This window comes from Chiloscyllium punctatum, chromosome 39 (assembly GCF_047496795.1).
Source record: "Chiloscyllium punctatum isolate Juve2018m chromosome 39, sChiPun1.3, whole genome shotgun sequence".
NCBI lineage: Eukaryota > Metazoa > Chordata > Chondrichthyes > Orectolobiformes > Hemiscylliidae > Chiloscyllium > Chiloscyllium punctatum.
The window spans coordinates 42,886,395-42,908,482 of NC_092777.1; the positions used below are offsets into that span (position 1 = coordinate 42,886,395).

At 41.0% G+C, this 22,088-nt stretch overlaps 1 protein-coding gene across 8 annotated transcripts in view; it reads right to left on the reverse strand.

Moving 5' to 3' along the window:
- Nucleotides 1-22,088, reverse strand: part of sdk2b (sidekick cell adhesion molecule 2b) — a 951,812-nt gene that overhangs the window by 182,277 nt on the left and 747,447 nt on the right. For all 8 annotated transcript variants that reach the window (XM_072558555.1, XM_072558553.1, XM_072558550.1 and 5 more), the window contains 5 exons: nucleotides 20,305-20,494; nucleotides 18,914-19,012; nucleotides 16,963-17,157; nucleotides 13,361-13,562; nucleotides 6,268-6,371 (listed from right to left, as the gene is read on the reverse strand). In XM_072558555.1, the coding sequence (XP_072414656.1) occupies nucleotides 6,268-6,371; nucleotides 13,361-13,562; nucleotides 16,963-17,157; nucleotides 18,914-19,012; nucleotides 20,305-20,494 (790 nt within the window). The remainder of the gene's footprint in view (nucleotides 1-6,267; nucleotides 6,372-13,360; nucleotides 13,563-16,962; nucleotides 17,158-18,913; nucleotides 19,013-20,304; nucleotides 20,495-22,088) is intronic.

The window sequence follows — 22,088 nt, forward strand, 5'->3', positions numbered from 1 at the left end:
CTGGCAGGTTGGAACTGGGGTAAGGTGGGGGGAGGGGAAATGAGGAAACTGATGAAGTCCACATTGATGCCCTGGGGTTGAAGTGTTCCGAGGCGGAAGATGAGGCGTTCGGGACACTTCAACCCCAGGGCATCAATGTGGACTTCACCAATTCTCTCATTTCCCCTTCTCCTACTTTACCCCAGTTCCAACCTGCCAGCTAAGCACCACTCTCATGACCTGTCCTACCTGCCTATCTTCCTTCCCATCTATCCACACCACCCTCCTCTCCAACCTATCACCTTCATCCCCACCTCCATCCGCCTATTGCACTCTTAGCTCCCTTTCCCCAGCCCCACCCCCCTCCCATTTATATCTCCATCCTGGAGGCTCCCAGCCTCATTCCTGATGAAGGGCTTTTGCCCAAAACGTCGATTTTCCTGCTCCTCGGATGCTGTCTGACCTGCTGTGCTTTTACAGCACCACACTGATCCATTCAACAAATCCAACTGAATGACAACATTAAAAGTGGAAAATAGACTAGCTGCTCTGCCACTGCCCAATCTAACACATGCCCTCCAACCTCGTTGGAAAATTCAGTCTCAGATATTGAATGTCATTGCATTACACACAGTGACAAGTCTACATCCTCAAATTTAGCATTAGCTCTGTAAATCCCATAGTCCTACCTCAATTTAACTTGCCTGCTCTCCTGATTTCAATGCTTATCTGTTTTCCCCTACCCCTCTCATCTGTTCCTTTGTGTAAATATGCTATCCATATTTGTGGTTATCTCTTTGACCATTTATCCTTTTATCATTCTGTTACAATCAATCTGCTCTACCATTCCTCCTCTAATTTTCAATCCTTCTTGGTACAGCCCTACTCTTGTCAACCTAATCTTTTTCCCAGTTTGGAACTTAGCTTTGCATCCTCCCAGCCAAGGTGACTAAATGTGACTTTGTTCTACTGCAGCCATCTATTAGCAGATCTGATACCACTTCAAACACTGAGTCTTTACTCTCCCTGGCTAATACTGCCCAGAATCCCAGGACTTTTTTGGAAAACAAAGATGGGCCACTCATTCCTTTTCTTCCCACTACCTAGAACTTCCTTTTAAATCCTTCATAACCTTGCATTCTGTACTTCAGTAGCCACCTTCAACCTTTCAAGGGTAGTATTTCCTCAACTGGTTTCCTGTGTATCTCCACCATTGACAGCTGTATTACCAACAATACTATTCTCAAATTTTTTGAATTCCCTTTCAGTACCAACCAAGCTCTCCACTGCCCTGTCTTCTTTTACTCTGGGCCTTAAAATGCATTGATTTGACCAACTGTTCAGTTGGTTCCTCTTACTATGTACTTCTGAGGCTTGATGCTGATTTGTGTCTGATTATGGATCTGGGACATGCCTTGGGATGCTATTCAATATCCAAAGAGCCATATAAATGCAAACTTTATTGTAGTAATACAGCTTGTGTTGCAAGAGTTGCAGTTTGTCCATGGCAAATATAAACATTTCCTTCTGATAAAACATTCTATCATGCTCTGTGGAAGCAGGTGGGCTGAGCTCATAGTCAGTTGATTCAAGCCAGAACTGTAAAGATATATCATCAACCTGTATATGCCTACTTCTGCCTGGGGGGGTAAAACAAATTATCATAAATGAAAATGGTGCAATTGTATGAGATTAATTTTGTACAGTTTCTGCCTCTATGGCTATTGGTGTCAATGCATCTGTCCCATGATATTCCTCTGCCGTTCCGCATGGAACACAAAGGCAGCTTTAGCTTTTGGAATTACAGGCTCATGAATTACGCATTTCCACATTGAAAAAAGAACAATGAAAATGCATCACTATTGTCGGCAATGTGCCCATGCAAGTGACAAATAAGTTTATTCTGACCTCAGACAAATAATAAGATCAAAAGAGTTTAAGCCTGGGCTCGCTGTTACTTGCCCCAAATAATATGAAAGCAATTTGCAAAACAGTGACTTTATGTACCAGTGACATGGTGATGCATTGAACGAGGTATCTGTGTTCGTGAGTGGAAAACATATTGAATGTATCATCAGATACTAGCCTTTGGTATTACAGGGAACAATCTTGGTTGATTCTCTTTTAGATCTGATGGGCTGCCATCTGGAGTGAAAAGCATGTGTGAATGAATTGAGCCAGCAGACCTTTTGAACTTAATTTTAAGAGTTGGAAATGTCGCATTTGATGCTAGAACTCAAATCCTACAACTTCTCCTTCCAGATTATACAACCATCTGCATAAGACACTGATTTATGACTTAACAAAGGATTGAAACTATGAAATATAGAAAGGAGGAGTAGGAGTAGGCCATTTGGCCCATCAAATCGGCGCTGCCTTGTGCTCCCACAAGGAGGTTGAACATCCACTTTACCAACTCCTTCCACCCCGACTTCAAATTTACCTGGACCGTCTCAAACTCCTCCCTCCCCTTCCTAGACCTCTCCATTTCTATCTCTGACGACCGAATCAACACAGACATTTACTATAAACCGACCGACTCCCACAGCTACCTAGACTACACCTCCGCCCACCCTGCCCCCTGTAAAAACGCCATCCCATATTCCCAATTCCTTCGTCTCTGCCGCACCTGCTCCCAGGAGGACCAGTTCCAATACCGAACAACCCAGATGGCCTCCTTCTTCAAAGACTGCAATTCCCCCCCAGACGTGGTCGACGATGCTCTCCACCGCATCTCCTCCACTTCCCGCTCCTCTGCCCTTGAGTCTTACCCCTCCAATCGCCAGCAGGACAGAACCCCATTGGTCCTCATCTACCACCCCACCAACCTCCATATATATCATATCATCCGTCGTTATTTCCGCCACCTCCAAACAGACCCCACCACCAGGGATATATTTCCCTCCCCTCCCCTATCAGCGTTCCGAAAAGACCACTCCATCCGTGACTCCCTTGTCAGGTCCACACCCCCCACCTACCCAACCTCCACTCCTTGCACCTTCCCCTGCAACCACAAGAAATGCAAAACTTGCGCCCACACCTCCCCCATTACTTCCCTCCAAGGCCCCAAGGGATCCTTCCATATCCACCACAAATTCACCTGCCCCTCCACACACATCATTTACTGCATCCACTGCACCTGATGTGGCCTCCTCTATATTGAGGAGACAGGCTGCCTACTTGCGGAACGTTTCAGAGAACACCTCTGGGACACCCAGACCAACCAACCCAACCACCCCATGGCTCAACACTTCAACTCCCCCTCCCACTCCACCAAGGATATGCAGGTCCTCGGACTCCTCCATCGCCAGACCATAACAACATGACGGCTGGAGGAAGAACGCCTCATCTTCCGCCTAGGAACCCTCCAACCACAAGGGATGAACTCAGATTTCTCCAGTTTCCTCATTTCCCCTCCCCCCACTTTGTCTCAGTCCCAACCCTCAAACTCAGCACCACCTTCCTACCCTACAATCTTCTTCCTGACCTGTTCGCCCCCACCTCCACTCTGGCCTATCACCCTCACCTTAACCTCCTTCCACCTATTGCATTTCTAACGCCCCTCCCCCAAGTCCCTCCTCCCTACCTTTTATCTTAGCCTGCTTGGCACACTCTCCTCATTCCTGAGAAGGACTCATGCCCGAAACGTCGATTCTCCTGCTCCTTGGATGCTGCCTGATCTGCTGCGCTTTTCCAGCAACACATTTTCAGCTCTGATCCAGCATCTGCAGTCCTCACTTTCTCCATTTGGTCCATTAAGTCTACTTCATCATTCAATATGGTCATGGTTGGTCCTCTAAAAGTCAACTCCACTTTGTCTTCAAACCCCATGTTGCATTAGTATCTAGGAATCTTTGTTTCTTTCTTAAACATGTCCAATGACTTGGCCTCTGCAGCCTTGTGATAGACAATTCCCCCATTCACTACTCTGTGTATTTCTCTCTATCTCAGTCCTAAATGGCCTAGCCTGCATCCTGAGACCGTGACCCCATATTCTAGACCACTTTCAACCAGGAAAAACACATTAGTGCATCCTGTCTTTGTGGTCCTGTCAAAAGTTTATACATTTCAATGCAATTCCGTCCCATTCTTCTAAACACCTGTGAATGCAAACCTACTCAACATAATCTCTCCTCATATGACAATCCTACCATCCTAGGAATCAGTTTGGTGAACCTTCAGTGCACTCTCTCTGCCAAATATATTCTTTCTTTTCAACTGAACACAACCAGGTATAGTCTTGCTCATGTATTCAAATCCTCATGCAATGACTGTGAATATGCCACTTGTTTTCCTAACTGCTTGTTGCATCTGCATGATTACTTTCAGTGAAAATGTACACATACACCCAAATCCCTGTGTACATCAACATTTTCCAAACTATGATAATTTAAAAACCACTCAGCCAATCTGTTTTCTTAGCCAAGTGGATAATCTCACACTTACTCACATTATATTGCATTTGCCACATTTTGGCCCACATACTCAGTTTGTCTAAATTGTTTCAAATTCTCTCTATATGCTCCTCACCACTCACAATCCCCACTAGTTTTGTACAAATGAGCTAATTTGAAAATATTCTATTTAGCTTCCACAGGCAAATCATTGCTATATATTTTCAATAGCTGAGGCCTAAACACTGATCCTTGCGAAACCCCACTAATCACCACTTTACACTCTGAGAAAAACTAATTTACACCTTTTCTCTGTTTCCTGTCTGCTAACATATTCTCAATTCATGCCAATAAATTACTGATAATCCCATGTGTTTTAACTTTGCACAAAGCCCTTGTAAGATTTTATTAAATACAAATTAGCCGTCTCTCCCTTATCTATTCTCACTAATTACATCCTCATAAAATTCTATTAGTTTTGTCAATCATGATTTCCTTTTCAAATATCCATGCTGACTCTATCTAATCCTTTAATATTTTCCACGTGTTCTGTTATGACAACCTTTATAATAGACTGTAGCATTTTCCCACGACTGATGTTAAGCTAATCAATTTGTAATTCCCTGTTTTCTCTGTCCTTTGTTTAAATAGCTAAGGTATATTTGGCAGACTCCAATCTGCTGAGACTGTTCCAGAGTCTACAGAACTTTATTAAATGACAATCAATATATCCACTATTTCCATAACCAATCCCTTTCATAATTTTGGAATTGGAGATCAATGCTGCAATTGGTATGCCGACATGCTGTATGAACTTTTGAGCAACTACACAGCCATGCAATTTAAAGGAAACATTACTCACTAGTGCACTGCCTTCATTCTTCATGAACAATACCACCTCATTTTCCTTCTTGGTACTCTTTGCTACCTTCCCCCACCCTCCTCCCTGACCTATCACCTCCATCCCCACCTCTATTCACCTATTGTACTCTATGCTACTTTCTCCCCACCCCCAGCCTCCTCTCATTTATCTCTCCACTCTGTCGGCATCCTGCCTCTATTCCTGATGAAGTGATTTTGCCCGAAACATCAATCTTCCTGCTCCTCGGATGTTACCTGACGTGCTGTGCTTTTCCAGCATCCCTCTAATCTAGACTCTGATTTCCAGCATCTGCAGTCCTTGTTTTTACCTCATTTTCCTTCTTGCCTATTCTTCCTAACTATTAAATATTCTTGGATGGTCAGTTCCCGTCCTTGGTTACTTTGCAGTCATGTCTCCATGATCACAATCACCTTTTACATGATTTATGGTGTTAATTTATCTATTTTATTGTGAATGCTCTAACAGAAGACAATCACACATTTGGAAGTGCCATTAAACAGTGTCAGGTATGACACTTCAAGGGTTGAAAAAGCTCCAGAACCACATCATAGTATGAGTTACTTGTTTGAGAAGAGCAGGAGAGTGGGATTTAAAAGGCATACAGCATTCGCTTAACGACCATGCTACATACTCTGTTCTCTGCTGGTTGTCAGAGATTACATGTTTAGGTTTGGAGCAGTAATCAAAATAACTTTTAGATCTACAGACCGGTGTGCAACCAATTGTGTGAACATTTTTCAAATTGCACTAGCAGATCTTGTTGATAAAAGCAGAGTTATGTAGAGAAATAGTGTTGAACAGGGAAGGGATTAGCACATTAAAGAAATCAGAAATGCAGTGCAATAGGGGGACATTGATCATCTGCTAACTCCCATTATCCAGCAGTAGGTCTACGTTCATTATTAGACAAACTAAGAGTTCTATTATCATTAAAATACTGAGTAGAATCAGCAAAACACGAAACACATTTTCTATCTTATTTCTCGCTTCATGATTTAAACAGAGACTCACCAGCCTGTAGCGTTGTGACAGAGTCAGACTCCTCGCTATATTCGCTGTCTCCGATGTCATTTGTTGCTTTCACACGAAACTTGTATGAGGTGAAGGGGTTTAGCCTAACAATGAGGAATAGATGCATATCATTGGAGTTTAATTACAGCAAATAAAGTACCTTTGGAGCCTCAAAAGTGCAACCTTTATACAATATATGCTCTCTCCATAACAGACTCAGTTAGATATTTTCAAAGCAAACTGTTCCAAGAGATGTCATTACACATTTCTGGCACAGCTGCAACTTGAACCTGGGCCTCCTGGCTAAGAGTTAGGGACATTACCACTGCACCAGAAATGCTCCAGAAGACTCTTCATTATGAATCTGGCAGTAATGAAGAGGAATGCAAATATTTTGTTTGGTCATATTTGTCAGCAGATGTTAATATTTCTCAACATCATTTATTCTTATTTACTATTTCTCCAATATGGAACATGGGGATTCATAAAATAGATCTTGATGAATCCTGACACCACATTGTCATGTCATCTAAGTAACACAGTCCTTGATATGGCCTTTCAATGGCTGCAGCTCATCTGAGATTCACGGGATTTGTTGCATGTTAAAACTTTAAATCCTCTTAAAACATAATCTATTTTGACAGATACTTACATCTATTTAATTTTGTCTTCAGGGAAAGAGAAACAGAATTAATTTTTTTCACCTCTGCACTCATCTAGAGGCAACACATTTATAGTGTTTTTGAGTCTTGGCTTAAGCTATTGCATACATGCTGAGTATTGAAAACATATTAATAATTTGAAGTGAAAAATATCAGACAGACATATAGCTCCTGATTTCAAACGGAAAGCCTAGATCGGGAAGTGTCAAACACTGTGACATCTTGAGGGCAGAACAAACTCTAGGACCACACCGTAGTATGAGTTATCTATTTAAGAACAGCAGTAAAAGTGGATTTAAGAAACATTTGCGTCACACAAATGCCTGGCTATGACCATCATCAATAAGAGACAATATAACCACCACCCCTTGACATTCAATGGTGTTACCATCACTGAATCCTTCACTATCAACTTCCTTGGAGCTATCATTGACCAGATACTCAACTGGACTCACCACATAAACAGAGTGGCTACAAAGGCAAGTCAGAGGCTAGGAATACTGCACTTTCTGATTCCTCAAACCTGTCCACCATCTACAAGGCACAAGTCAGGCGTATGATGGAATACTCCCCAGTTGTCTGGATGGATGCAGCCCCAACAATACTCAAAAAGCTTGACATCATCCAGGACAAAGCAGCCCATTTGATTGGCACTACATCCATCAGCACCTACTCTCTCTACCATTGACACTCAGTAGCAGCAGTGTGTCCTATCTGTAAGATGAACTGTAGAAATTCACCAAAGATCCTCAGACAGCAAGGCAGCAGAAATATGGAAACACCACCACTTTCAAGTTTTCCTCCAAGCCTCTCACCATCCTGCTTGGAAGTATATCATTGTTCTTTCACTGTTGCTGGGTTAACATCCTTGAATTCCCTCTCTAATGGCATTGTGGGTCAACCTACAGTAGGTAGACTGCAGCGGTCCAAGGAGGCAGCTCACCACCACCTTCTCAAGGGCAACTGGGGATGGGCAATAAATACTGGCCAGCAAGCAATGCCCATATCTCTCAAATGAATTTTAAAAAATCAAGATAAGAAGTAAAAGATAACAGCGACTGCATTTAACAAAAAAAACCTCTCAGAAGGCCACTTTTTCCTTTTTGTTGCAGCGTTGAAATGGCAAATCACAGATTTTGTCTGTGTTTGAATAATATTAAGCACAGTATAGTTTTATGTACTGCACGAGTGACAGAATGGAAATGTGTAATTGTACAAAACGGATGTGGTAAGGTTATGTCACTGATGATTGACTACATTACAAAAGAACTGTCGAACCAGATCAAGTGCTTTTTGTGCAGCTCAACGTTAATTTTTTTTCTTTATTCTTTCGTTGTATATGTGCGTCACTGTCAAACATTTGTTGCCCACTCCTAACTGTCCTTGAACTAAGTGCCTTGATAGTTCATTTCAGAGCGTTATTATGAGTGAGCCACATTGCGGTGGGTCTGAAGGCAAATGCACATCAGACCAGGGAAGCAGAACAGATTTCCTTCCTCAAAGGATCCAGTTGAACTTTACGACATTAGATGATAGCGGCATGGTCCATTAGTAATTACTTTATATTCCATATTTTACTTATCAAATTTAAATTCCACATGCTACCATGATGAGAACTCATGTCCTCAGAGGAATAGCCTGAATCACTAGTCTATCAATTTATCATTATACACCATTTCCCCTTAATTTCATAATGTAGCTGACTTCATCAATATGAAATTATTCCATTCAATAAATGTGCACACCAGTTGTGATCACTGGTATCACATCTTAGATGCTTGCACCAGTGCCCTGGAAGCTGGCATAATGCCATATCTTCAATAACCTTGGGGTCCCTGTCCTTTTCAAGGGTCATTTGACTTGCAATGATGACTTGTGGGACAGGAGTTACTCTCTGCAACCACGGCGGATGACTATATTATGCAAACTGCTGGCGGGAGTTTTGTGAAGAAATAATGTAGCCCATTCTTCCATCATTGTGGAGCAGATAAAGTTCTGATCTTTGGGTCAGTCTGCATTGAGGGTAAAGGGGGTAAGCTGTCAGTACATTCAGTACATATGTTGCAAAATCCTTGAATGTTGTAGTCTGCACAACTGGAGAAGGCAAAGAGAGGTTATAATGGATGCTGAAGAGCTGAAGGAAAGACAGGTGTCTTCCAAGGCGGAAGATGAAGATATTGAGCTCCTGCATGATAGTGTGCAGCAGCTTGGAGCACAACACACTAGACAAGAGTTAATTGACACCTACACCTAATGGATGTAGCTGGATGAGGACATCAATCATTGACTGTAAATGTATGATTGCTCAAAACACAAGCACCTCATGTTTATTCTCAAAAGCAAATGCAGACTTTCTGTTTGTTGTTTCTCACTCTCCCTGTTATTCAATAAAAGTAACATTATGAATGTTTGAAGACTTCCCAACATCTATACCCCTCAGAAAACTTTCTCAGGCTCATGGAGAAAAACCCATCATGGAAATCCTTGAAATTGGCATTTAACCGATTTTGGTGAAATTCAGCCCAACACTTCTCCCAGAAGACTGTAATGCTGTGAGAATATATTTCCTCCCAAATCTTACAGTGGTTACTTGTTTTCTCTGTCCCTTTCTGTACTTCGGAGTCAATTAAATCAGTTGGCTAGGTGACCAGAGCATGCAGAATAAGGCCAGAAGTGCAGGTTTAATTCTTTTACTGGCTGTAGTATTTCATGGAGGGTCTGCATTACTCCACACTTGTTGGAGTGGTTATCCTCAAACTATACTGAACCAATTGTCACTCTCTCTAATGAAGAGGGATGCCTATGGTCCTTTGTGGATTATTTTTCCTCATGTTTATTTGAAAAGTGTAACGGCCGCACAGTGGTACAGTGGTTAGCACTGCTGCCTCACAGCACCAGATTCCCGGGTTCAATTCCCGCTTCAGGCAACTGTCTGTGTGGAGCTTGCACACTCCCCATGTCTGCGTGGGTTTCCTCTGGATGCTCCAGTTTCCTCCCACAGTCCAAAAAAATGTGCAGGTTAGGTAAATTGGCCATGCTAAATTGCCCATAGTTATAGGTGATGGGGTAAATGTAGGGGAATGGGTCTGGGTGGGTTGCTCTTCGGAGGGTCGGTGTGGACTTGTTGGGCCGAAGGGCCTGTTTCCATACTGTAAGTAATCTAAACTATGTAAATTAAGAATTCAATTATCTTGGGGCAAGTCACAAGGGTAAATCAATCAATAAGGTGAGAAGGTACTATGTGCATCTGCAATTTGAATGAATTAACTGGTCAGAAGCAGTTTGTTTGAAGACTGGCATTTCTTATAGTTGCACAATTGAGCTTAAAGTTATTGTTAATAACGCGGAACTGTTAATCTGCTTCAAGTTCTTCCTTTCAAATCAGAACTTATTCAATTTTTGAGGATAATAGCAACTGCAGAATAGATGGATAAATTTCACAAGAATATTTGTTGACTCCCCAATTAGGTTTTGTGAGTTCCCAATCTACTTTATTAATATGGTTGAGCAATTACTGATCAATAGTTCTTGGCTACAGATTTCCTGGCTTACCAACTGAGAGCAAATCTAGATTATAGAGTTATATAAAGAAGTTATTAAGTTAAAAACATATTATCATTAAGCATAACAGCTGATCTTTCATGGCTACAGTCAAGGGTAATTTGAGGTCAGGAGCACAACTACAAAACAGAAGTTATGCTTAATGTGGTCTGTCACTTAAGGCCATTTTTTTATTCTTTCAGAGGATGTGGTGTCACTGGCAAGGCAAGTATTTGTTGCCATGTCTAAGTGTCCTTAAATGGCTTGCTAGGCAATTCAAGAGTCAACCATACTGATATAGGTGGAATCACATGTTGGCCAGACTGGGTAAGAATGGCTGATATCCTTCCTCAATGAACTTTAGTGAGCCAGATGCATTCTTACAACACTCAATGGTAGTTATCATGTTCAAGATTACTAACAGATCAGATTCCCAATTCATTAATTGCCTTTCAATTCTAATAGTTGCTGGCATCCCCGCAGCATTAGTCTGGGCTTTGGGAAACAAGAGTGGTGCTGGAAAAGCACAGCACATCAGGCAGCATCTGAGGAGCAGGAAAATCGACATTTCGGGCAAAAGGGCTTTTGCCTGAAATGTCAATTTTCCTGCTCCTTGGATGCTGCCTGACCTGCTGCGCTTTTCCAGCCACTCTAAACTTGACCCTAATATCCAGCATCTGCAGTACCCACTTCTGCCTTCTGGAAACAAGTCCAGTGATAGTACCACTATGTCACTCCTCTGGTACTCACTGGGAAGAAAGATCCTAAATAGACACATTACAAAGTCAAGTGGAGGCCAATTGTTAAGGACATTTTCAGTAACATGGCAATTATCTGTAAAGCTCTGCCACCTGGTTTGTAGATAGTGGTGGTTATCAAATTTAGATAAACCAGCCGAAAATTACAGATTTTCCTTTAGTTAAAGAAAAAATGTTGCTTTGAAAATGACACTTAAAATGCAGTGGACACATTCTGAATGCAAACTTTTTTTTAGAAGCAGTGTTTTTAAAGAATAAGAGCTGAATTTTTCTAGTTGGTAAGAATCTCTTGAGAAGAGCAGTGAAAAGTTTCTGAAGTCAAGAGCAAATAATCCCATTTTCTACATGAGTGTTGATCAGTGAGACAAGGTTCTCACTAGTGAGCATCAAGAGGTTAATTTGTATGTATTAACATCTCATTGTTTCATTATTTCATAGAAATCATCGAATCCCTACAGTGTGTAAACAGGCCATCTGGCCCAACAAGTCCTCACTGACCCTCCGAAGAGTATCCCATCCAGACCCATTCCCCAAGCTTATTACTTAACATTTCCCCTGATTAATGCACCAAACCTACATATCCCTGTTAAAAATCACACAAGACCAGGTTATAGTCCAATAGGTTTAATTGGAAGCACAATAGCTTTCGGAGCGCCCCTCCTTCATCAGGTGATAGTGGAGGACACAATTCTAAGGCACAGAATTTATAGCAAAAGTTTAGTGTGATGTAACTGAAATTATACATTGAAAAATACCTTAATTGTCTGTTGAGTCTTTCATCTGTTTGAATACCATGATAGTTTCACTTCTTTCATGAGTAAATCACAATCTCCTTTTTTTTAGAAGTTGCCTTCTCAGGTTAGCTGTAACAATGAGTGTTAGCTAGACAATATATTGTCAAGCTAACATATTGTCTAGCTGACACTCATTGTTACAGCTATGTATAATTTCAGTTACATCACGTTGTAAATTTTTGCTATAAATTCTGTGTGTTAGGATTGAGCCCTCCACTATCACCTGATGAAGGAGTGGCGCTCCGAAAGCTAGCAAGTTTCTAAGTAAACCTGTTGGACTATAACCTGGTGTTATGTGATTTTTAAATTTTGTACACCCCAGTCCAACACCGGCATCTCCAAATCATACATATCCCTGAACACTAATTAGCATGGCCAATTCACCTAACATGCACATCTTTGGACCGTGGGAGGAAACTGACACAGATACGGGGAGAATGTGCAAACTTCACACAGTCACCTGAGGCTGGAATCGAACCTGGGCCCCTGGCACTGTGAGGCAGCAGTGCTAACCACTGAGCAACCATGCCTTAATTCACTTAATTTTCCTACCCAATAGACAGAAACTAGGCAGTGACAATTCCTGAGATGAAAATCACATCAATATCCTCATGACTGCAGCTCACCATTTGTTCCTCTGGCTTTCCAACTGACGAGATAACTCTGCATTTGCTATCTGTCTGCCTTCCTTTAGAAGGTTCTTTTAATATTCTGGATCTCTCCACAACAGGTGCAGCCAAAATTGGGAAATCATGCCAAGTTACACCTTAAATCATTCCCTTTGCTCCCCTCAAGGCTCATAAAGTTGTGGATCAGGAACAAATCCACATCCCTGTATATCATTACGTGAATTACCTGTATAGGTTTAACTGGTTTTTGAACAGCTTTGCCTTGTGTTGATAATTAATGGAGATTGTCATGAGGACAGTCACCTATGACCTGAAACCTGTATTTTAGTAATGCCATATATGTATTAACTTGTTCAGGTACAGTAACTAATTGTAGACGTGCATCACATCAACACCACAAAGTCCAAAATGCCTGATCAGTAAATACTGAAATAACACTGCATATTAAGGAATGAAATTAGATTGTGTGTACAGGAATTATATGGTTTAAATGGAAAATTCAAGTTTTCATGGTTCTAAGTTTTGTCCAAGTACAATTCAATTTGCATCTAAGGTGGGCATCTTGAATATTTTCTAGATCGGCCAATATGGCCGCTCCCATTCTTCACTTTGAAATTTACTTGGCATGTTTTTAACTTCAAATCTTTCACAACAATTTAAATAATACCCTCTTGAAATCATGGCCATCCTTTATAAACATTAACACTTACTTGTCTACAAGATATGTAGTAGACTCGTGGCTCACAGAAGCTGAGTGGAGTGACCAGTTTCCATTAGGAAGCTCGAGAGTTTGGATAGTGTAGTACCTAACTGGAGACAGTCCATCACTGCCTGGTTCCCAGGACAACAGCACATTCCGTGACTGTACATCTTGCTGTTGTATGATAGGTTTGCTGGGAGGCTGTGGACGAACTGAGATTAGAACAAAAATGTTCAGAGAACAGGCTGGTTTTCACACAATTTGAACACAGAACAGCATACTTACAAGCCCTTCAGTCCATCATTATCCGTGCTTACTATGGTGCCATTCCAAACGAATTCGATCTGCCTGCATGTGGTCCGTATCGCTCTATCTCTGCCTGTTCATGTGTTTTTTTAAATGCCTTTTAACATTGTTATTGTATCTGCTCCTATCACCGCTCCTGGCAGTGAATTCCAGGCACCTACCACCCTCTGTGTAAAAAAAACTTTTGTCACACATCTTCTTTTAACTTTTCCCATCTCACCTTAAACCCAAGGTCTCCTAGTATTTGACATTTTCACCCAAGGAAAAAGACTCCGACTATCCAGGTTATCTATGCCTGCTATAATTTTATATGCTTCTATCAGGCCATCCCTTAGCCTGGGATGCTCTAAGTTTGTCCAAATTCTTGTAATACCTAATACACTCCAATCCAGGCAATATCCTCGTAAAATTATTCTGTACTTTCTCCAAAGTCTCCACATCCTTACTATAGTGGGACAACTAGAACTGCACATGTTGCCTAATTAAGGCCTTATTCAGCTGCACCATTTCTACTCAATGTCCTGACTGATTAAGACCAGCACACCAGATACCTTCCTTACCACCTTACCAATTTTGTTGTCACTTTCAGGGAACTATGGATTTGCATCCCAAGATCCCTTTGAATATCAGTATTCCTCAGGGTCCTATCATTTACTATACACTGTACTCTTGCATTTGACCAACCAAGATGTATCACCTCACGCTTGCCGGATTAAACTCCATCAACTATTTCTCTGCCCAAATTTCCAACTTGTCTGTATCCTGCTGTATCTGTTGGTACCTTGCCTCACTGTCCAAAACGCCTCCAATTTTTGTATATACTGGAAACTTGCTAATCAGACTACCTACATTTTCATCCAATTCATTTATATATATTACAAACAACAGAGGTCCCAGCACTGATCCTTGCAGAACACAAATGGTCACAGGCCTCCAGTCAGAAAAACATTTCCCCCCCTCAACCACAATACCCTCTGTCTATGACCAAGTCAGTTTTGTATCCAATTTACCAACTCACCATGGATCCCGTGTGACTTAATCTTCTGGATCACCCTGCCATGAGGAACCCTTAGTGACTTCAATGTAAATAACATCCACTGCCCTTACCTCATCAACCATCTTCATTATTTCTTCAAAATCTCAATCAAGTTTGTGAGAACAAGACCTCCCCCACATTATCTTTAATAAGTCCATTCTTATCCAAACAGGAGTAAATCACTATCCATCTTCTCCAATAGTTTCCCTTCCATGAATGTCAGGCTCACCAGTCTATAATTTCCTGGATGATCCTTGTTGTCTTTCTTAAACAAAGGAACAACATTGGCTATTATCCAGTCTTACGCAGCTAAAGAAAATACATATATCTCCGTCAATGCTCCAGCAATCTCTTCCTTGCCTCTCTGAGTATCTTGGAATAAATCCCATCTGGTCCAAGGGACTTATCTACCTACAAGTTTTTGAAGCCACCCAATGTCTCATCCTTCTTAACTTTGACATGCCACAGAATATCAACATTCCCCTCCCTAATCTTACCATCATCCATGTGCCTCTCCTTGGTGAAGACCATTATGAATGACTCATTAAGGACCTCACTCAATTCTGGCTCCATGCATAAATTCCCTCCCGTGTCCTTGAGTGAACCTACCCTTTCATTAGCTACCCTTCTGCTCCTAATTTACATAGAAAATGCATTGGGATTATCTATAATCCTGTTTATCAAGGGCATTTCATGGCCCATTATAGCCCTCCTAATTTATTGCTTAAGTTCTTTTCTGCTTCCTTTAAACTCCTCAAGGACCTTGATTGATTTCGGGTTACCTATGCTTTCTATTTCTTTTTGATTAGCCTTTCGAGATCTCTTATCATCCAGGGTTCCTGAATCTTGCCATCCCCACGATATCCATGTTAGCCTTTTGAAAAAGGTTTCGAATTAGCTTCACTCCCTTGTTCTTTACCTATAGCCCTGCATATTTCTCCTTTTCAACTATATATTGAATTCAATCTCATTTTGTACGACACTAGCAAACCTACTTCTACTATGGTCATAAGATGTAGAAGTGGAAGAAGGCCCATCAGCCCATGATTCCTGCTCCACCATTCAATGAGATCATCACTAATCTGATAATCCTCAACTCCACTTTCTTGCCTTTTCCCCATAGCCCTTGATGCCCTTACTGATTAAAAATGTACAGGTTCGTACATAGCGCTCTCTTATAACAACTCACTGCATGAAAAATGCTACTTCTCAAATTTTACAAATATTAGTCAACTAATACAATGAAATTGTCCCTTGGGGAGGTGATTAAATGGTTATGTGTAATTTTAGGGCACTTGGGTTCGACATATCCACTGTGGAGGTGTTTGTGTTACTGGTGTGCTGTCAATATGTTATTTGGTAAGTTGAGGAAATAAAAGGCTAAATATCAAATCATGTGAAATGCAGTTTGAGAACACTACAAAACCTTTCAAAATTATACATATACTGTAAGAACTAGAGATTGTTAACTTTATTTAGTTCTCTCAGATGTTCATGATTTCATGCTGTCTGCCTTTCATATAGGAACTTAATGCCATTTTGGACGTGGAGTTTTTTCCCAATGTGGAAATGCTTTTGTATTTCCTCTGTCAGTGCCTTGCTTTTTCAAGTGGAGTGGTTCCAAAGAGTATCCATTCCTCCTGGCAGGACAATACATGCCGATATTAGAGGTAATCAAGAACTGGTCAAGCTCTCTATGGGATTGCTTCCCAACTTTTTTCCCACTGTGACTCCCCCATGTAAGACTTTAAAATTGCTGGGCACCCTCTGTGAGAGTAAGTATGAGGGATGACTGTAAGACGAGGCGAGATGGGCAGCGTGGGAAAGTGAAGGCCTGTCTGTTAAAGTGGGAGCACAGCTGTCGTAACTCAGTCAGAGCTGCCTGGAGCCATTGCTGCCCGGGAGTTTGCAACTCCAAAATTTCAGCTTGCAACGCTCTTTAGGATCTCAACCCCACCCAACCCCAAACATTGGGAAGCCCTGTTCTGTAGAAAGTGGCACTATTGTTTTTTAAGTCAAACTGATTTCAGCTGAAAGCTTTAGTCACAAATTACAGCAACAAACTGATACTGATCGAAGTCACAACATTTCCTTTCATTGTTTCTATTTCTTTATTCAATTCCTTCAATACATTAACGGTTTGGACACACTTCAAGGACTCAAACGTACTCTAGAAATTATAGTCTTCAGGGGACCAATGGACTTTGGATAAATATATAGAAAATTGTTGTAATAAAAAAAATTACATTATTTATTCTGTTCCTACTTACCTCTCTTTTCTGTTGTTACCACCAAGGCTTCTGCTGCTTCACCCCACCCTTTGCGCGTCTGAGCTGTAATACGGAAGACATAACTGCATTCTGGTTTTAGCCCAGTTGCTGTATATTGTCGGGTACTTGGGTTCAACACATCCACAGTAGCAGTATTTGTGTTGCTGGTGTTTAGTCGGTATGTTATTTGATAAGCTGCGGAAAAAATAGACTAAATGTCATGTTTTGAAAAATGTAGTTGGTGAACACTACACAATCTTCCAAAATTATACACATAGTTTCTTGGTTTACAAATTGAAGTCTGTAAGAAAATCTGAGGGATTTTTCTCTCTCTGGGGTCCAACATTTTGGCAAGCACAGTGTGGCAGAACTAGTCTTGTGTTTTAGTGTAAAACAGGTATTCATGTTTGGCCGTTCCTTATATGCATCTCTGGACATTCAATTCCACTGAATATCAGATGGGGCACAAAACAGATATTCACTTGATATCATGCATGTTGCTTCCCAATCCAGTTTAAATTTCTCTTTGGTGACTCATATTCTCTGCATTTTTTTGGTATTTGTTGACTTAAAATGCACATCATCTGTTTTGCTGGAAAGAAATCTTGCAATAGCCACATTGATTTTCTTGGAATAGCTGATACTTCTGGAAATGTCCCTGAAAATTTGCCAATACACTCAGTGAGTCTGTGAGACATTCAGCATTTGAAAGCTATTGACACAAATACTTGAGTATGGCCTCATTGAGAGTTAACATGGTATAAATTTCTCTATTTGTAATGTTATTTTACAACTGGATCGGGGATTTAAAAACTAGGCAGCATTTTCTAAAGTGAGAGGAGAAAGATTTAAGATGGATCTGAGGGGCAACTTTTCCACACACAGGGCATTTCAAGTGTGGAATGAGCTGCCAGAGGAAGTGATAGATGCAGGTACAGATACAACATTTAAAAGGCATTTGGATAGGTTCAGGAATAGGAAATGTTTAGAGGAATATTGGCCAAATGCAGGCAAGTGGAACTAGGTCAGTTTGGGACACTTAGTCAGCATGGATGAGTTGGGACTGAAGAGTCTGTTTCCATGCTGTATGACTCTCTGACTCTATAACTGGCAGAATAGGTTACACTTTGCTTATCATCCACATTGCCTATTAATCTCTTTAGAGGAGGACATCAAGCATTTTCAGACATTTCCATAGAACCATTGTGGGTGGCACTGTGGCACAGTGGTGTAGTGGTTAGCACTGCTGCTTCATAGCACCAGAGACCTGGGTTCAACTCCCGCCTCAGGCGACACTCTGTGTGGAGTTTGCACGTTCTCCCTGTGTCTGCATGGGTTTGCTCCGGTTTCCTCCCACAGTCCAAAAATGTGCAGATTAGGTGAGTTGGCCATGCTAAATTGCCTGTAGTGTTAGGTGAAGGGATAAATGTAGGGGTATGGATCTGGGTGGGTTGTGCTTTGGTGGGTCAGTGCGGACTTGTTGGGCTGAAGGGCCTGTTTCCACACTGTGAGTAATCTAATCTAAACATTTGTAACTCATATTTAGTTCCTTTCAGACTTGATGCTATGCTATTTGCTTCCTTTCCATCAGTGTATTGAATACTTCAAGACACCAAAAGATTTGAGAAAATGGCTTAGCCATTAACTTCATTATTTTATCATTACAAAGCAGGGGGAAGCATGGAAACTTGAAAGTAAAATTGTCAAAAATACTCAGCTGGGCAGATGGCATCTGTGGAGAGAGACACAGAGTTAATGTTTCAAGATAATAACCTTGCGTCAACCTGAACCATTAAATCTGCTTCTCTTTCCACAAATACTGCCTGACGTGCGGAATATTCCCGGCAATTTTTTGTTTCCTTGCTCTACTCTACAGCTATAACTAGAAAATTTAGTGTAATTATTTTCAGTCACATTTATTCCAGGCTTCAGGAGTACTAAAGTGACTTACCCAGAATGATCCCATTGGGTTCTACTGGAGGCTGCCAGACGAGACGCACAGATGTTGTCCGAACTTCTGGAAAAAGGATTCCTACAGGGGGTCCAGGCACTTCAATAAAAAAACAAAGAATGAACACAAGTTACCTATGTACCTTAACCTTTGCACACAACAGCTGACATAACTCCGCAGCTTCCACTGCTGAACTGTATCTCATTTGCACATGATGCTGTTCTTGAATTTCAGTTTTGAGTTACTGCCTTGACTAGTATTTTCCTCTTGCTGTTCTTCTCCCTTTCCTACCTTCCTCTCTTGAACACACTGACGCTTGGCCACATATGATTCCATTTGGCATCTGATACCTTAACCATTATCATCCCAACATACGTGTTAATTGGCAACAAGTAAATGGAATCACTGGTCCAGTCCAGTTCTGCCACATCAAGAAGATTCACTGGAACATGATTAAGAATTGAAACCCTAACTAAAAACTCCATCTCGTTCAGAGGCAGTGAGACAGACTCTCGTCCCTGACTGCTGTCCAGACTAAAATCACAGAACCTGAAACAGGTCATGCTTACATTTGGATATTCTTTGCTTGCAGTTCAGCTACCCACTGGCTAGATTAGTTGCTTTATTTGTGTACTATATGCAAATATCAGACAGTGACAATAAGTCTGGCCAATGAAACACAATGAAAACTTAAGTTTAAATCTTTATTCCAGGTCTTAACCCATTTCAAGAATGGCTCTCAACACACAAATTAAGGGAAAATGTGGCTTCATATACCTTTAACGTATTCTAAGGTGAAATTAACATTTCTTTGAACAACATGCTGAACTGAAAGATCACTTCAATGTAATGCAAAAAAAGCACTTAAGCCAGTAGTGAAAGGATTACACTACATTCAACTAATTTTTTTTATATCTCTCCACTCTAAGAACAATTTGATTTTGGATCCAGATGTCACCATGACATTATCTTTAGCTGCTAGATATCCAGTTACTTGTAATGTAAAGTGATTATAATTGATTCACCACGTGCTTTTGTTACTTTAAAATCCATATTGGCTCTGTTAGCTGACTTTTACAGGCAGTTTCTCAACAGCGAGCACATGAGCAATTGCTTCTAATTCATCAAATTTGTAAAGTGACATTAATGTGAACTCTGTTGACAACTGATGCTGTCATCATTTGTACACCAGCTGTAAATACTAACAGCATAGTAAACAAAAGTTTCATATTGCATCATGACTTGGACTGTAAATTTATACTTAAAGGCCTGGGAGGTAAGATAACAACAACCAAAACCTTGGAATACTTGTTTCTTACTCATCCAATACAACAATAAAAAACATTAATTGAAGCTTGAAAACACTTATTTATCACTGAAAAAATACCAACCATCATCCAGAGTTCTCTCAAGAATGGGTGGGAAGCTTGGTATTCCATCTCCAATTCTGGTAAAAGCAAGGACTTGGATCTCATACAACACATATTTCCCTAACTCAGTAAGTTGTACAGTGTGCGTGGTGTTGCCTTCAATGGTCTGGATCTGCATAGGAGTCTCCAAGTCCTTTTCCTTGTACAAGACCTTCAATCAAACAGAAACAAAGCAGAAGGAATTTTGAAAGAATCTGGTCATCAATTTATAAGCAGAAGAAATATTTAATGGTTGACCTTTTATCAAGTTAACAACAGTGCCTTTTATTTTTCTTGTCCATAATGCAACTCCTTGCCTTTTTTTATTTCTCCTATGAGAAGGTTGACCAATGGTGATGGCAGTATCAGAATGTTTGGATTTGAAGTTGACTTCTTTTTCTCAGTACTGTTAACATTAGAATTCTGAATTGGAGAAGGAGTTTTGTACAGAACAATAGAATAATATCACAGTTTTAATATCAGCAGACTACATTTCCCAGTCGGTAACAGAAGAGGACACATGAACTGAATTGAATGAACTCAAATAACTGAGATCTCTGATTTTGAACTATGGTTGTAGATTTCCAAATGCACTCACTGATTATTCTGGTAAACTGTTGTCCATAAAGACTGGATTGAGAAGACGTTTGGTATGCTTTCCCTTATTGGTCAGAGTATTGAGTACAGGCGTTGGGAGGTCATGTTGGGGCTGCAGAGGACATTGGTTAGGCCACTGTTGGAATATTGTGTGCAATTCTGGTCTCCTTTCTATCAGAAGGATGCTGTGAAACTTGAAAGGGTTCAGAAAAGATTTACAAGGATGTTGCCAGGTTTGAAGGATTTGAGCTATAGGGAAAGGTTGAATAGGCTGGGTCTGTTTTCCATGGAGTGTCAGAGGCTGAGAGGTGACCTTATGGAGGTTTATAAAATCATGAGGGACATTGATAGCATAAATAGACAAAATCTTTTCCCTGGGCTGGAGGTCAAGAACTAGAGGGCATAGGTTTAGGGTGAGAGGGGAAAGATATAAAAGAGATCCAAAGGGCAACTTTTTCACACAGAGGGTGGTATGTGTATGGAATGAGCTGCCAGGGGAAGTGGTGGAGGCTGGTACAATTGCAACATTTAAAAGGCATCTGGATGGGTATATGAATAGGAAGGGTTTGGAGGTATATGGGCTGGGTGCTGGCAGGTGGGACTAGATTGGATTGGAATGTCTGATCAGTATGGACGAGGTGGACTGAAGGGTCTGTTTCTATGCTGTACATCTCTATGACTCTAAAACAAACAACTGTGAATGCTGGAGATCTGAAACAGAATCTGGAAGTACTGTCGAAACTCTGCAGGTCCAGCAGCATCCATGAAGAGAAAAACAGAGGCCTTACCCTGAGTTCAGATATCCTTTGTGAGAGCTAAATGCATTCTCCAGCCCTATTTTTGTTTAAGAATGGGATTAAGTCTGGCTGTAGAGATCACTGAGGATCACTGGAGGTAGAAAGTAGTTATGAAATTTGATTTCAGATAGTCAACATGGTTTCGTCAAGGGCAGGTTGTGTCTCACAAACCTCAGCGAGTTTTTTGAGAAGGTGACCTAGCATGTAGATGAAGATAGGGCAGTTGATGTGGTATACTTGGACTTCAGTAAAGCCTTTGATAAGGTTCCACATGGTAGGCTGATGGAGAAAATGCAGAGGCATTGAATTGAGGGTGAGTTAGCAGTTTGGATTAGAAACTGGCTTTCTGGAAGAAGGCAGCGAGTGGTGGTT